At 42.1% G+C, this 16,640-nt stretch overlaps 1 protein-coding gene across 1 annotated transcript in view; it reads right to left on the bottom strand.

Annotated features, from left to right (window-relative positions):
- The window catches only part of Ift56 (intraflagellar transport 56), a 51,952-nt gene that overhangs the window by 21,756 nt on the left and 13,556 nt on the right, over nt 1-16,640 (bottom strand). Inside the window, exons 6-10 of the mRNA XM_051151710.1 lie at nt 14,651-14,796; nt 11,546-11,717; nt 6,980-7,054; nt 4,015-4,117; nt 409-464 (exon numbers count right to left, since the gene is read on the bottom strand). Coding sequence (XP_051007667.1) covers nt 409-464; nt 4,015-4,117; nt 6,980-7,054; nt 11,546-11,717; nt 14,651-14,796 — 552 coding nt within the window. The remainder of the gene's footprint in view (nt 1-408; nt 465-4,014; nt 4,118-6,979; nt 7,055-11,545; nt 11,718-14,650; nt 14,797-16,640) is intronic.

The following is a 16,640-nucleotide window of genomic DNA, read 5'->3' on the forward strand; positions in this document are numbered from 1 at the left end:
CCAATCTTGCCTGCTTCATTCAGTCTTTTATATCAGGAAGGGATGCTTTCTATGTACTTAGCACATAGTGTTGAAGCTACAAGAGAGACACAGTCCCTGACTGCAAGGAGTTACAGACACTTACATAGCAGTTGTTCATTTCATTGAAACTATGTATTTGATTTCTTTAAAAAGTCTTAATATTTTCAAATTTAGATCTTTTAGGGAATCAAAAAATATTAAGGGACTTGAGCAACATTCTTCTTAAAAAGCCCAAAACATTCATTCTCATACCAAAGACCTACAACCCATCCGTGTCTACGGCCATCTCAGGTTCTACAGCAGTAGTCTTCCTGGATACAGCTTACAGCTGTGTGTGCAGGGCTGCTCTCCATGCATTTAATAGAAATGGAAAGCACCTCCAATTACCTGAGGCGTAGTAGGTTCCAGATCCTTGATTAAATTATAAGCTTCCTGTACATCATCTGCAATGCAAGAAGTCGGTAGTCACATGAGCCTGTGCTCCAGCAAAGGCTCTAAAGCAGCCACTACAACGTTGAGGGATGCAGCATTTAAATATTCATACAAAATCGGGCTGAAGGTGCAGCTTAGTAATAGACTGCTTTACAGTATGTGCAAGGCCACACACACACACACACACACACACACCAGAGAGAGAGACAGAGAAAGAGAGAGAGACAGAGACAGAGAGAGACAGAGAGAGAGAGAGACAGAGAGAGAGAGAGAGAATATGATGTTTTACTTAACCTTTAATTCTCTAAGTTCAAGGTTGTGTATTTATGCTATAGAAAGCTATTATTTTTCTTTTTTTTAGTGCATGTATGCATATCATGTGTACATGTATGTAAAGGCAAGAGGACAACTCCTGGTGTCATTCTCAAGGTCTACTCACTTTGAAACCAGTTAGGTTAGATGGGCCGGCTAGAGAGACAGGAATCCTTCTGCCTCTACCTCCCCAGTGCAGTGATTACAAGTCCATGACACTACATCTGGACTTTCACATAAGTTCTGGAGCTAGAACTCAGGTGCTCCTCGGCTGGGCATAGTGGTGCACACCTTTAATCCAAGCACTCAGGTACCAAAGGCAGGCGATCTATGTGGGTTCAAGGCCAGCCTGGTCTACAGAGCAAGCTCTAGGACAGCATTAGAGAGACCTTGTCCTAAAAAAAATGTAGGCTTGGTGTTATGTCAATCGATTTGTATTTAAATAAGAAAATGTTTCCTCCTCTCTTTTTTTTCAAAAAGTAATATACATTACATATTAACAATGTATGTACATTGTTATGTATGTACATACAATGTAACAGTGTATGTCGCTGGCTGGTCTAGAAGTCACTATGTAGAACAGTCTGACTTCAAACTCAGATCCACTTGCCTCTGCTCCCTGTGTTTAGGGATTAACAGTGTGTGGCACCCACACTGGAGTCTTTGGAGGTTTTACAATTTGCTTTTGTTTATGCTAGGAATCTTTCATAAAATAATTTGTAAAATATATTCACTTTCATTAATTCAGATCTTTTTTTAAAGTTTACCTTTTTCTAATTTTTAATAATTTATCTATTTTCATTTTATGTGCAGTGGTGTTTTGCCTGCATGTATGTCTGTGTGAGGGTGTCAGATCTTGGAGTTACAGATAGTTGTGAGCTTCTATGTGGGTGCTGGGAATTGAACCCTGGTCCTCTGGAAGAACAGTCAGTGCCCTGTTAATTCACATCTAAAAACAAATTTCTTTTTGCTTATCACACAGTGAGGACTGTTTGCAAAACATGTTCTCACAAAATAAACACATTTTTCTCAGTGAGGAATATGTTGCCTGGTTTGCTCTACCATGCGCCTGAAAAAGCCACAATGCTAGTTTAAAATCCATAGCCAAGTACCATACATTGGAAAGTTCTGGGAAAAGCTAATCTGAGAATGTTTCCAACAGTGAGAGCATTAGATATCACATTCTCTTTAAGTCATAGTATTTCTCATAAGTTAACTGGGCTACAAAGCAAGAGATAGAGATACTTTGAGCAAATGTAAAAGTTGATAATTTGGGCTGGAGAGATGGCTCAGAGGTTAAGAGCACTGTCTGCTCTTCTAAAGGTCCCGAGTTCAATTCCCAGAAACCACATGGTGGCTCACAACCACCTGTAATGAGATCTGGTGTCTTCTTGTAGTGGGCAGGCACACGTGTGGGCAGAATACTGTATAAATAATAAATCTTTTTTTAAAAGTTGATAATTTAACAACAACAAGAACAAGAAAATGTAAATGTGCATTGGCACAGCCATATCTAGTGGGAACAGTGACAGTCATAAGGCCAGCACACCTGGTTGACAAAGCTTCAGCAAAGCTGAGCTGAGGGATGAAAGCATTGTGGTACGGTCCCCCACTTTTTGGCCTTGATCTCTACGTGTTGAATGTTTAAGGGGCTTTTACTATTTGTACAATTTGGGAATATTGGATTGACAAATTTTTTTCTTACGAATCATGTACGCCCTCTCCCAGAAACACTGTTTCTAAGCTTCCCTGGGAGTGTCCTGACATACCACCCCTCCTGCCTTTACGGAGATGTCCTTATCTGGTCCCACTTGAAGATCTTCCTTACGCCCTTGAGGTTGTGACTCAAATAATTATGCCCGAGAGCTCCTTATAAGGCTCTGACTCAAAGATAACCTTCAGCACATCTGCCCTAGATGGTCCTTATTCAAGAACTAGATAATCAAAACAAGGTAAACTTGTAAAGGTAAACAATATTCAGTAGGCTAGAGAAGTTGGCAGCAGATAAAATTAAAGTCCTCTTCCTTGTAAGGATGGACAAAGAAAGATGTGAATACACGATAATAGAATAAAGTATTCAGACCTCCTTTTCTTAGAAAAGTTAACTCACACAGGGACACTGTGGTGTTGCATGACCAAGGAACAAAGAATACCAAGATTAGATACATAAATAAATTCTACAAATGTATAAAATAGAAACATTGTATTAAGGCAGAAATTGAATAATAACTGCAGCAACTTTGGGCTGAAGACTTTTCTTGGGCCTAGTGCCAATTTAGTACTCTATTAAAATTTGGTACTACATTGCTTGGGACATATCAATGTGCCCAGGCTGGCTTGGGGATTTTCTTTCTGTCTGGTGCCCTTGAAATTCCAAGAGTTACCAGCCTGAGAACAGGCTGTCATGCTTGGCGAAATGTGCCCTTGAAACTACAATATTGTTAAATGTTGGGATATAGGGTTGATGAGGAAAAATGACTGTGATAGATAATTCTCTTCTGTCATGGTTTATCAGTGATGACTAAACTTATGACCAAGCAGAAGTTAAAACATGTGTTTGGGCGCAAAAATGATATGGTCTATGTTTTAGAGCAACATGCATCTACCACTGCCTACTGAGTTCTGTAAAAATAAAGAAGCACTCTACTGTCAACCAGTCAGGCTGGACAACTGCTCCAGCCCCCATGTCTGACTCATTCCTCCCTTTCTTCCACTCTTCCATCCACATTTCCTCAAGCCCTTCCCTCATCCGGGGACAGGACCCTAGAAATACGTTTTCTTTTCTTCCCCCTGAGACAGGGTTTCTCTGTATAGCCATAGCTATCCTAGAGCTCACTACATAGCCGCAGACTCATATAGGTATGTGTGCCTCTGCCTCCAAAGTGCTGGGATGAAAGGTGTGCATAGCCTAGCATGAATGTACATTTTCATAAAAGGCAAACAGGAAAAAGAAAATAAGGGAAAGAAAATATTGAAGACACAAAAGGAAACTGACAGAGAGCAAAGGACAAGACAGTAAGATGAAAAAAAGAAAAACAATGAGGGAGAAGTATATAGTGACAGGAGAAGAGAGAGAAGGAGGGAAAGGTACAACAATTAAGTGTTATTAATTTTGTTTTGTCTCATAAACTTGTTCCAAATACATCTTTGGAAGCACTATGCATTTAAAATGTCTGCAACTAATTCAGTCATATTAAATATTGTAAAATATTTTTCATCATAAGTCAGAACATGACACTTTCCTCTTACCTTGACGAAGATAGTAAATCACTAGGTTTAGCCTAGCTTCAGGAATGACATCAACCAGAGGAGGCAAAACCTGCAAAGCCCCTTCACCTCCTCGGAAAACAACCTGCATAGAGAAGAGTGTTACTGTGACATCGTGTGTGTGTGTGTACACTCATCACTAGAAATGCTAAGCCGCCCAGGAGTGGTGGTATACCCCTGTGGCACCATGCCTCAGGAGACAAGTAGGAGGAGTGCCAGTGTCCCCTCAGCATCATGAAAATAAAAAGCCAATGATGGCATTTATATAATGTTTCAGAGCCTATTTCCTCACTTCCCAACATAATTATTATTGATTAAATGAGTTAAAATGGGATGTGTGGCATATAGTAGGTAATTTTTTTTAAAGATTTATTATGCGTACAGTGCTCTGCCTGCATGTACACCTGCACACCAGAAGAAGGCACCAGATCTCATTATAGATGGTTGTGAGCCACCATGTGGTTGCTGGTGATTAAACTCAGGACCTTTGGATGAGCAGCCTGTGCTCTTAACCTCTGAGCCATCTCTCCAGTCCCTATAGTAGGTAATTACATTTAATTCTACAAATGTTCATTAGTCCCTATATGCCTGCTACCATATTAAGCAGTGAGGCTATAGCAGGACCAAGTCACCCTCCTGCAGCCACATAAATTATTCAAGTATGGAGAGGCCTTCAGAAAGCAAGCAAGGGCGAGCGAGATGACTCAGTAGGTAAAGGTGTTTGCCACCAAGCTGGAAAACCCGAGTTCAATCCCTGGTACCCGCCTGATAGAAGGTAAGAACTACAAGTTGTCCCCTGACTACCACATACATGACACATGCAAATTGTTCTCTGACTGCTACAAGTCCACTGTGCAGAAGGAAAACATATATCCACACATACATATAGAAATAAATGTAATAAAAATTTAAAAACAATATCTCACACTGTTCAATTTCCATAGCCTGGCAAGTGTTTAGAACAGAGTAAACTGTCCACAGACACACTGAAGCTAAGACACCAGGCACGAACTACATATTTCCCACCTCAGGACACTCATTGATCATTTCCCCCGATTCCTCTTTTTAATGTCCCTTTCTTTACCAAGGGGACTTGTACATTTGCTTCCTTGATCCTGTGACTTCTAACTCCATCCGGCCTCGGGTTCTCCATTAACTACTGTATCTTCAGTCTTCCAAAGCAGCAGTCCTACTTCTCGACTTGGAGCTCACACAAGGGTTTCTGTTCTCCTGTAAAATCTCCACGTGGTTCCTTTGTTCTCTCTAAAGAATGCCCCATTTTCCTTTCTTTCAATGCTAACTTTCAAAAGCTGTTCCGACTGCTAATTTCCTCTTACCCTGTCAGTCCTCAGCCTCCCCTAAACGTGTCTTTTGCTCCCAGTGCCCTAGTCATCTAGTCACAAATCACCCCTTTAACTAAACGCAAAGGACTTTTCTGTGTTCTTGTTCCATGCTTATGTTCAAAGGGTTTGATACTTTAACATGGCAGGAAAAATCACAGCCACCATTGGCAATATTCCACCAGGTGGTGGGTGTTACGGAGAAAAGTTAAAAAACAAGATGGCTCAGCCAGGTAAGGGCTGGTTACTTCAGGCTGAACACCACTAAGCAAAAGAGCCAGGACCTGAACATTTTTAAGTGCCACTGCTGATGCCATGAGTGTAAAATTCCACACATGCCCTCAGAGTATAGGCTCGGTGGGTGTGGTGACACACGCCCTTAGTCTTAGCACTGGAGACTGAAGGCAAAGACAGGCAGATCTCTGAGTTCCAGGCCTGCCTGGTCAATATTTATACAGGGTTTCAGGCCAGCTAGGGCTACACAGTGAGACTGTCTCAACAAGAAAAGGAGGCAGGAGAGGAGGAAGAGGAAACAAAGCAGAAAGTGAAGTTGAAGTTTCTGTGAATACTGTTTTCAGATGCACCACACAAGACCATTGGCTCAGTGCTCCCAGTGCTGGCTTAGAAGCACGCATTCTGCATCTCATTGTGTTGTGTGATGATAGATACAACTTCATCTGAGCCTGGATTTATTTTACGCAATTGCCATTATAATCCAGCACTAAACCTGTTACTCATCACATGTTACTTTCCACTTTCTCTAGGGCAAACTTACTACTCTGGTACAATCAGCCTCTGGCCACCTTACACATGTCACTCTTGTTCTAGATTCACTTTCTAGATTAAAATGAACCCTCAAAAACTCAGCCAGTCTTCAAAGGTGAAGCAATTGTTCCCACTTACTCTAACTTATGAGGGTATGTTCCTTTGTTTTTTCCAAGGACAAGAAACACTCGAATGCCCCTTTTCCCAAATGTGACCCATATTCTGCTTTCCCAGTAAGAAGTGTCCTAAGCTCAGACATGAATGCTGGGGCTCCATATTGACCACCTCCCCTTGGGGCGGAGGCCTGGCAGCACTCAGAGAAAGGGGAAGCAGGCTATCAGGATGAGACATGATAGGCTGTGACCATATAGTTGGGGAGGAGGTCCCCCTCGGTCACAGACCTAGGGGAAGGGAATAGGGTGAAAGCGGGAGGGAGGGAGGAATGGGAGGATACAAGTGAGGGAATAACAGTGGATATGTAATCTAAATAAATTTTTTAAAAGTGTCCTAAGGAGCCAGGAGTAGTCACCCACACCTGTGATCCCAGCACTCAAGGAGGCTTAGGCGAATCACTGTGAGTTTGAAGCCAGCCTGGTCTACAAAACAAGGACAGCCAAGGCTACATAGAGAGACCCTGTCTGGAAAAAACAAAACAACAACAACAAAAATGTCCTAAGGAAAGAGACTGGTATTTGAAACTCGTTTTATCTCTTCCACAGTAAGGCGGCACTCCCTGGGGTAGTGCAGGATTTGTCGGAACATCTCCTTTATGCATCTTTAATTGCTGTGATGTTGCAAAATAAAATAGGACTCAAGTCAATCAGGATAGAAACCTTACTCACCAGATTGTGCCTGATGAGTTCCTTAGCAAACTCAAAGGGCGAAGAGGCGTTATCCATCAGGCTTTTGAGCTCTGCCTGGAATATAAAAAGGAAAGACTTACCAAAGTAATGAACATATAGTTCTTATTTTTTTAAGATTTATTTTGTTATTATATTTATTTATTTTGATTTTTAAAATTTTGGTAGCCCTGGCTGTCCTGGAACTTGCTATGTAGATCAGGCTGGACCTGAACTCACATAAATCTGCCTGCTTCTGCCTCCTGATGCTAAGATTAAGGGGCATGCAACATCACACCCAGTTTATTTTCTTGACTTACGTTACGGGGTGTGTGCGTGTGTGTGTGTGTGTGTGTGTGTGTGTGTGTGTGGATATATTCACATGAGCATGGGTGCTTCTAAGACCAGAGGTGTCAGTTACCTCTCAAGCTGGAGTTATAGGTGGTTAACCATCTAATGTGGGTTCTGGGAGCTACAAATCTCTTTTTTAAAAAAGTGTTAACGATATCAAGCTCAAATTCAAGACTTTTGTTCATGTGGGTTTTAGCCATCAATATTTCCAATGTGAGACATTAAAATAAAAAACTAAATAATCAGCAAATAAAAATAATAAGTAATTCACTATATGCTAATATAAATTATTTTTAAAAACTATATTTGCCAGGCAAGGCAGTGGTGGCTCATACTTTTAATCTCGGCACTCAGGAGGCAGAGGCAGGTGGAGCTCTGTGAGTTAGAGGCCAGCCTGGTCTACAGAGTGAGTTCTAGGACAGCCAGGGCTACCCAGAGAAACTCTGTCTCAAACAAACAAATAAATAAACAAACAACAAGCAACCAATAATCCAAAACTATATTGACCAATAGAAGTTGGCTGTGTTTTGTGTTTTCCACAAGAGTCTCTCTCTCTCCCTCCCTCCCTCCCTCTCTCTCTCTCTCTCTCTCTCTCTCTCTCTCCCTCTCTCCCTCTCTCTCTTGTCTCTGCTGTTTATTGAAAGGTTACTGTAAGCTTTGGAATGAAGGGAAGTAACTTGAAGAGAAGCTGACACCTGGAAGACCATTTCCATGCTAGTGTCTGGGAGTCTAGTTTAGAAATGCCTTTACTGCTTCTCAGGACAAGTTAGCAATGGTACCACTTCCATCATCTCTTTCCTCTTTACTTTAAATATAGCCCTGAAAAAGTCTCTGCATGCCACCAACACACAACAATGACATGGGATTATTTCTTCTTTCATGATTATTTTGAAACCGTAAGACATTCTGTTCTCTACAACTTTACAGTACTCTTAAGATGTTCTTTTGTCCACGATCATATGATGCAAGGGAAATTCTTTTCTTCTCAGATGAGATCCCATTCCACTGGCTTCATTGACTTATATGATATGAATTATCCACACTTAATTCCACCTGTTTTAAAAATATCTGGCAGCTGGGTATGGTGGCACACACCTTTAATTCCAGCACTTGGGAGGCAGAGGCAAGCGGATTGCTGTGGGTTCGGGGCCAGCCTGGTCTACAAAGCAAGTCCAGGACAGCAAGGCTACACAGAGAAACCCTGTCTCAAAAAACAAACCAACTGGGCTGGAGATATGGCTCAGAGATTAAGAGCACTGGCTGTTCTTCCAAAGGTCTTGAGTTCAATTCCCAGAAACCACATGGTGGCTCACAACCATCTGTAATGAGATCTGGTGCCCTCTTCTGGTCTGCAGGTGTACATGCAGTTAGGACATTGTGTACATAATAAATAAATAAATCTTTAAAAAAACAAAAAACCAACCAACCAACCAAACAAACAAACAATATATATATTTGTATAGTCTTGCTGCTAGCTTGCTCTGAGGATCTCCTGAGGCTACAATCTCAGCACTACACCAGCAAGTGAGTCCTGTGATTCTCATGCTTGCAGCTGCCTCCACAGCCTTTCCCCGCCTCAAGACAGGGTTTCTCTGTGTAGTCTTGGCTGTCCTAGACTTGCTTTGTAGACAAGGTTGGCCTTAAACTCACAGAAATCATCCACCTGACTCTGCCTCTCTGAGCACTGGATTACAGAGAGGTGCCATTGCTCCCGACTTCCACAACAGTACTAAGGGTGACAAGTGATACACCTGGGGACAGCATCACTATGTGCACATGGTGAGAGTGCCAACACTGTACCCAGGCAGACTGCATGCCTCATTCAAGCTCTGGCCTGTTTCATAGCCTCTGCTAAGTTGTTAGGGACCCATCCACCTCACATCACAATTTAAAGTATTGAAGATTATTTAGTTTAATGCTCTTACTGAAGACAACTAAAAAATTATAGATAAACTATTAAAACATTTCAAAACAAGACAGGTGATGGTGGCATATGCCTTTAATGCCTGCACTCGGGAGGCAGAGGGAGGTAGATCTCTGACTTTAAGGCCAGGCTGGTCCACAAAGCAAGTCCAGGACAGCCTAAGCTACACACAGAGAAACCCTGTCTTAAAAAACTAAAAAAAGTTATGTCAAAAGTGAAGAAGAAGAGGTCGGAGAGATGGTTCAGAGGTTAAGAGCTCTGGCTGCTCTTCCAAAGGTCCTGAGTTCTGAGGCTCTCTGCTGATATGTAGGTGTACATGCAGGCAGAACAGTGTATACATAATAATAAATAAATAAATCTTTAAAAAGCGAAGGAGAAAACAAGCCACTTTTGAACTGGAGGGTTTATGAGTTTCATAGAATTAGAATTTTAATATACGCATTACTTGTTCTATGAGAATTTCGTTGTATTTTTAAAATTCACAACATATTTTATAAAATCAGAAATTTTCAGTCAGCCATGGTGGCCCCTACGTGTACAAGGTACACTTAGAAGACTGAGGTGGACAGGTCAAGAGCGCAAAGCCAGCCAGATGATGCAGGAACCATGCACAGTGAGGACCTAGGCCCCCTGCTCAGATGTAGTCAACTGGCAGCACCGTCTCCTTGTGGGTCCACAATATGGGGAGTAGGGACTTCTTCTGACATGGACTCCGGTGCCCACTCGTGGACCATTTTCCCCTGGCGGGGAGCTTGCCCGGTCACAGAGGAAGAGGATACAGGCAGTCCAGATGAGACTTGACAGGCTGAGGTCAGATGTTAGGGGAGGAGGGCTCCCCTTTTCTGAGGACTGGGGTGGGGGTGGGATGAGGAAGAGAGGGTGAGACAGGAAGGTGATGAGGGAGGGGGCTACAATGGAGATGTAAAGTGAACAAATAAAAAAAAAAAATCAAAATAAATCCTTGAAAAAAAAGTAGGGACTGGAGAAATGGCTCAGTGGTTAAGACTATTGGCTGCTCTTTCAGAGGACCTGGGTTTAATTCCCAGTACCGACATGGCAGCTCACAATTGTCCATAACTCAAGTTCCAGTGGATCCAACTCCCGCCCCTCCAGATATTTATGTAGACCAAATACCAAATGTACTTAAAATAAATTAAAATTATATTAAAAAATACTTTGGATAAACCTAACCAGGTGTCCTGGCTTGAGAGGTCTAAGTAAGTCTTAGCCGTTAATAACGGGTCTCCAGTTGGGTGATGTTCTGGAGAAGCAGGAAGCATGACTGTACTGCAGGACATATGACACTGGCGGGAGAAGTAAGGTCCCAAAAGACTGGCACCATTTCTGCGTGCCCTCTCAGTGCCTCTTGTTTATGGATCCAGGTGTATGCTCTGACCCGCTGCTTCCATGCCCCGGCCGTTCCCCTGGTGCTATAATTCCTGCCATGGGATGATAGGCTTCTATCTCTCTGGAACTGTTTGCCCATTCCTTCTGTTAAAATAAATCCTATGATCTCATAGTGTTTGGCCACAACCCCAACAGTACAAATGGGAGGAACGCATGTCTAAGAAGCAATACGGAAAGGTAGACAAGGTTTGATCTAAACAATATCTGAGGAGTTCCTGACCTCACCAGATTTGACACATGGCAAGCCTAGAGCCAAGGAGCGCTGAGGAGGGTGGAGGAGGGAGGGAGGAAGAGAGGGGAAGAAAGAGCTATCTAGAAGTTCTAATAGGAAAGGATGGGTGATGGCATGTAGATGAAGGAGAAGAAAGTGGCAGACACCCCAGGTTTCTAATAGCGGTGTACTGGACACATGATGGTGACCGGCAACTACAGAGTCACAAACAGACTTTAGAGAAAGAAGCTAAAGCATTTGGTTTTAAATGTTTATATTAATACCTAGGTAAAACTATCTAAAATACACTAAATACAACATAGATCTTTCAGAAGTGAAATTCCTTTTAGAATATCAGGGTTTTTTAAAAGTTCATATAGGGAAGGGATTTTGCAGGACACCTTTAATTCCAACACTTCAGAGGCGGATGCAACAGATCTGTGTGAGGTCAAGGGCAGCGTGGACTACATAGGGAGTTGGAGGCCAGCCAGACTACATAGTGAGACCCTGTCTCAAGAAACGTTTATACAATTCTTTGGTTATAAAACCACACTGGCCATAACCAGAGAGCATTAATACAGAGCTATAGATCCTGGAGTTTACAGAACAACTTGGGGACTGTTATAAAGTAACCCCCCTTAGAACTGAGCTAGTTAGAAACACATCTGCGGCCTACCTCAGCCGCCTTGCCGTTATAAAGGCGAAAGTGATTACAGGCCTTGAGGTTGAGTGCGATGGTACTATCAGGAATCTGCTGCAGGTAAACAGCCAGGACCTCTTGAGACACATCATAGTAATCCAGTTTGTAGTAGCAGAGGGCCACGTAAACATTGAGGGCCAGGTATTCCCTGTTAGCAGAAAGATACAGGCTGAAGTGTGTTTCACAGAAATGTCTAACTGCAGAGCTCAAATGAACAACAAGGCAAAGATGGTAAGACAAGGATCTGCCCTGGAAGGAAGAAAGCAAGATATAATTAGTACATTTTCTTTCTCTTTCTGAGTTGTAACATTTGAGTGTCTTTAAATCAGCTTTGATATACTTCTCTTTTATAAAAGTTCTCATTAGAACATATCACACATAAAAATTGGTTGTTGATGACATTTTCACATACACATATAGTGTATTTTGATGGTATTCAGCCCCCTTTATGCTCTCTTGCCCCCTTCCCCTTCCTCCTTTCTATTAGTCTCCCTTCTCGTGTCTTTTTGTGTATGAACCAGTGAGTTTAATTAGGTCACTTATAAAGGCAAGGATGAGGGGCTATGTATGGGAACAAAGGCAACTTTCCAGTTGATATATAACCACTGATGGAAATGCCTCTCTCCCCGCTTCAGCAGCTATTAACTGCCCCTGTCTCCTCAGGTAAAGCGCATAAGCCCCACCTCCCCAGCAACCATTAACTGTCTATAAGTCCTCAAAGAAGGGCAAGGCTTCGTGAGCATCCCCTCCTCCATATTGGAATGATGAATGGTCCAGTTCTATTCAGGAAAACATAGCTGGTAGGTATTCAACAGTATCCAGAAGGCAGCATTCTTCAACACACTACCCTCCCCTTACATTCTCTCTACTCTCTTCCTTAATGTTCTCTGAGCCTTAGGGGGAGTGCTATAGATGTTTCACTTAGGGAACACCTCTTTGACCTGTTATGAGTGCCCATAGTTAATGGCACCCACTGAAGAAGTTTCTCTGTCCAAAGCTTGCAGCAGCACTAATCAATCTATGGGTATAACCATAAACATTTAAAAGGCAATCTGAGATGTACATCATGTCCCTGTAGAAAAACAACAGTAGCTTCTCTACTAGGGCCAATGACTTTTATAGTTATGGGCTTTTAACCAGTTTTACAGTACCAGAAATGAAATCCCCTTGAGGAAAAGGCCTCAAATCCAAGCAGAAGGCAGTTGGTTGCCCCCATAACACTTATGCCACTATTGGACTAGCGGGCAATCTTGCCTAGCATGTTGGTATTTTGGTACACAGGGTCCATAGCTGAATAAGAGTGGTGATGACAATTTTCTTCTAGCAGTTGCCATAGAACCTTCCAGCACTGTGAAAGATAGCCAGGTGTCAAGCTTTGAGTGAGATTGGGCCACATATGCTCATATATTTGAATTCTTGGTCCACAGTTGGTGGAACTGTTTGGGAGGTGTGAGAGGTATGCCACTGGGAGAAGGCTTCGCGGTTCCAAAAAGCCCAAGATCATTTCCAATTAGCTCTCTCTTTCTCTGCCCCATGGTTGTTGTCGTAACATTTAAGCTCTCAGCTACTTCCCCAGAACCACACCAGCCTGCCACCATGCTCCCTACCATGGTGGTCATGAAATCACACCCTGAAACTGTAATTAACCCTCAAATTAAATGCTTTCTTTTATAAGTTGCTTTTGGTCATGGTGTCTCTTTATAGCAATAGAACAGTAACTAAGACACCAGAGGAGGAAGCTTTCAGCTCAGTTCCAGCTAGGTGTCTCTGTACCTTGCAACAAAAGTATGTGGACTCTTCAATACTAGGACATCTTAGTTCTCTGGTAGCATCTGGCTCTACTGAGTAGCCAATAGCAATGGCAACAGACTGTATTGTTCAGGGGCCTTAAAGGCCTTCCTGATCAACAGTTCATAGGGATGTAGCCCACACTTGGACTGGGATTTTCATTTAATAATGTGCATGTCTACATACCATGTGTGTCCCTGGTGCCCATGAAGGCCATAAGAGGGCATCCTCTGCTTCCAAAATAGTCGGATTACGGTAGTAAGCTTCCATGTCCAGACTTACACAGTGCATTCTTTTCATTGTTATTTTATAAATTATTATTTTTATTATTATTTTGGTTTTTCAAGATACAGATTCTTTGTATAACAGCCCTAGCTGTTCTGGACTTGTTTTATAGACCAGGCTGGCCTTGACCTCACAGAGATCCACCTGCCTCGGCTTCTCAAGTGCTGCAATTAAAGGCATGCACCACCATGCCCAGCTATAATTATTAATTTTTAGAGATAGCATAAAAAGTAATAGGTTTTATTATGGCATTCTCATACATAGGAATCCTTATATTTTGTTCTAAGTGTTCCTCCTCCTCCTCCAAGGCCATAATTTTTCAAAAAGGGCAATATCATCTCTAAATGGCAAAAACTGATTCTTATGGGAAGGTGAAAAAATCATTCATCTTATATAAACACATACATAATATATATTCTCTCTATACATAGTCTATGGAATATATATGTATAGATAGAAGAAGACAGACAGACAGATATTCTAGGGAAAGTGATGCCCCTTTTGGCCTGCATAGACAGCAGACACACACTTGGTACACATACATGCATGCAAACCACCCATACACAAAAAATAATAAAACTAAGAACAAAAACAACAAAAGAAAAAGGGTAGGGGCTGGAGAGATGGCTCAGCGGTTAAGAGCACTGACTGTCTTCCAGAGGTCCTGAGTTCAATTCCCAGCAACCACATGGTGGCTCACTGCCATCTGTAACGTGATATGGTGCCCTCTTCTGGCCTGCAGGAGTACATGCAGGCATAGCACTGTATACATAATAATAAATAAATAAATCTTTTTTAAAAAAGAAGGAAAAAAAAAAAAAAAAGAAAAAGAAAAAGAGTAGAGAAAGTCTGATGTGAACAATATCCAAAGAGTTCTTAATCTCACACGATTATCAATGAAACAGATTTGAACGCGTGCTGGTACTAGGTCCAGCAGAGACTAGCTTCTAAGGCTAATTAGCAACAAAGAAAACTACTAAGACGCAGAGATGAGGAGAGAACACAGACCTGTTGTCCAGCAGTATCCGCTTGTATATATCAATAGCTTCTTGGTAATGGGATCGCATGTAGTGGATCGAGGCCAGACTAAGCTGGTCCTCTTTGATATCCTGAAGATTCTGGTGAAAGTTCATCAGTTTCTTCTCATCATTAAACTACAATTGTGGGAAAAACATGCACAGACTCACATTCATGTGAGAGAGAATCACAGGTAACGGAGGCCTGAACTGTATCCCTATTTTCTCCAGCTCTTAGCTCCTCATCTCTTTGGTCCTGCTGCTGAGAAAGGATGAGAAAGACAGAGACTTGGCAACAGGGAGGCCCTACGTTACGGCTGTGATTTATTACTTCATATCTCCACCCTTCTCATCTCTTCTCCTCCTGTTTTTGGCCTTTCTTTCTCTTTTTCTTTCTTGCTCTCCTTACATGTCTTTGCCCCCTAATGATTCTTTCCCAGTCCTCTCTGCCTCCATCCCTTAACAATCCTTTCCCATTCTTTAGTATTTCTTTTTCTTCAGTGAATGCTGTGTAATCAGAATGTCGTCGTGTAACTTCAGGGACATAGCTTTTAACTTTCTGTTCTGGGTGTTTTCATCTTCTCTTCAGTTGCTATATGTAGCAGTTGATTCAGGCCATCAGAATTCAGCCTTTATGCTTATGTATTAGAAGGCAGCTATGAATAACAACGGCCTCTGTTATACATGGGATCAAACTGATACCTTTTGTATGTAACTCTCAATGCACACACTATTCACTCCTTCCTGGTGCTTCAAAGCTTGTATCTTTATGTTTAAAAAAGATTTAGTTTGGGCTGGAGAGATGGCTCAGAGGTTAAGAGGACTGACTGCTTTTCCTGAGGTCCTGAGTTCAGTCCCCAGCAACGACATGCACGGTGGCTCACATTCATCTATAATGTGATCTGATGCCCTCTTCTGGTCTGCAGGTGTACATGCAGACAGAGCACTGTATACATAATAATAAATCTTAAAAAAATAAAAAAAAAAAAAAGATTTAGTTCTGTCAATTTTACATGTATAGGTGTTTTCCAGTATATATTTATATACATTCAGTGTGGAGGACAAAAGAGAGCACTGTGTTCTCTGAAACTATAGTTACAGACTGTGTGAGCTGCCACGTGGGTGCTGGGAACCAAACACAAGTCCTCTCCAACAAGTACTCTTAACAGCTTGCCATCTTTCCAGCCTTTTTCTTTTAAAGATTCTGTTTCAAAATCCAGGGACTTAAAGAGAACTGTCCTCACTGGGTGTGGTGGTTTGAATGACAATGGCTCCTATACACTCATATGTTTGAATGCTTAGTCCCCAGTTAGTGGAACTGTTTGAGAAAGACCAGGAGGTATGGCCTTATGGGAGTAGGTAGGCTTTGGAATAGGTGTGTCACTGGGGGTGAGTTTTGAAGTTTCACAAACCCAAGCCAGAACCAGTATTTCTCTATTAAGGGATGGTGTGCCACCCTCTAAAGAGAGACTGGGCTGTTACCTCAAGTGATAGCTAACTTTAAGATGCTACCTAAAGGAGTGGTGGTGCACGCCTTTAGTCCAAGAACTCAGGGAGGCAGAGGCAGGCAGATCGCTGTGAGTTTGAGGCCAGCCTGGATTTACAAAGCAAATTCAGGACAGCCAGGACTACACAGAGAAGCCCTGTCTCTAAAAACAAAAACAAAACAAAAAGATGCTACCTAAGATTCCCAGATGAAAGCATCATTTGAGTGCTGGAGAGATGGCTCAGACGTTAAGAGGTCCTGAGTTCAATTCCCAAAAACCACATAGTGGTTTGCAACTATCTATAATGAGATATCTGGTGCCCTCTTCTGGTGGACAGGCACACATGTAGGCAGAACATTGTATACATAGTAAATAAATAAATCTTTGTTGTTGTTGTCATTGTTGTTTTCCGAGACAGGGTTTCTCTGTGTAGCCTTGGATTTCCTGGACTCTCTCTGTAGACCAGGCTGGCCTTGAACTCATAGAGATCTGCCT

This window comes from Acomys russatus, chromosome 10 (assembly GCF_903995435.1).
Source record: "Acomys russatus chromosome 10, mAcoRus1.1, whole genome shotgun sequence".
Lineage (NCBI taxonomy): Eukaryota > Metazoa > Chordata > Mammalia > Rodentia > Muridae > Acomys > Acomys russatus.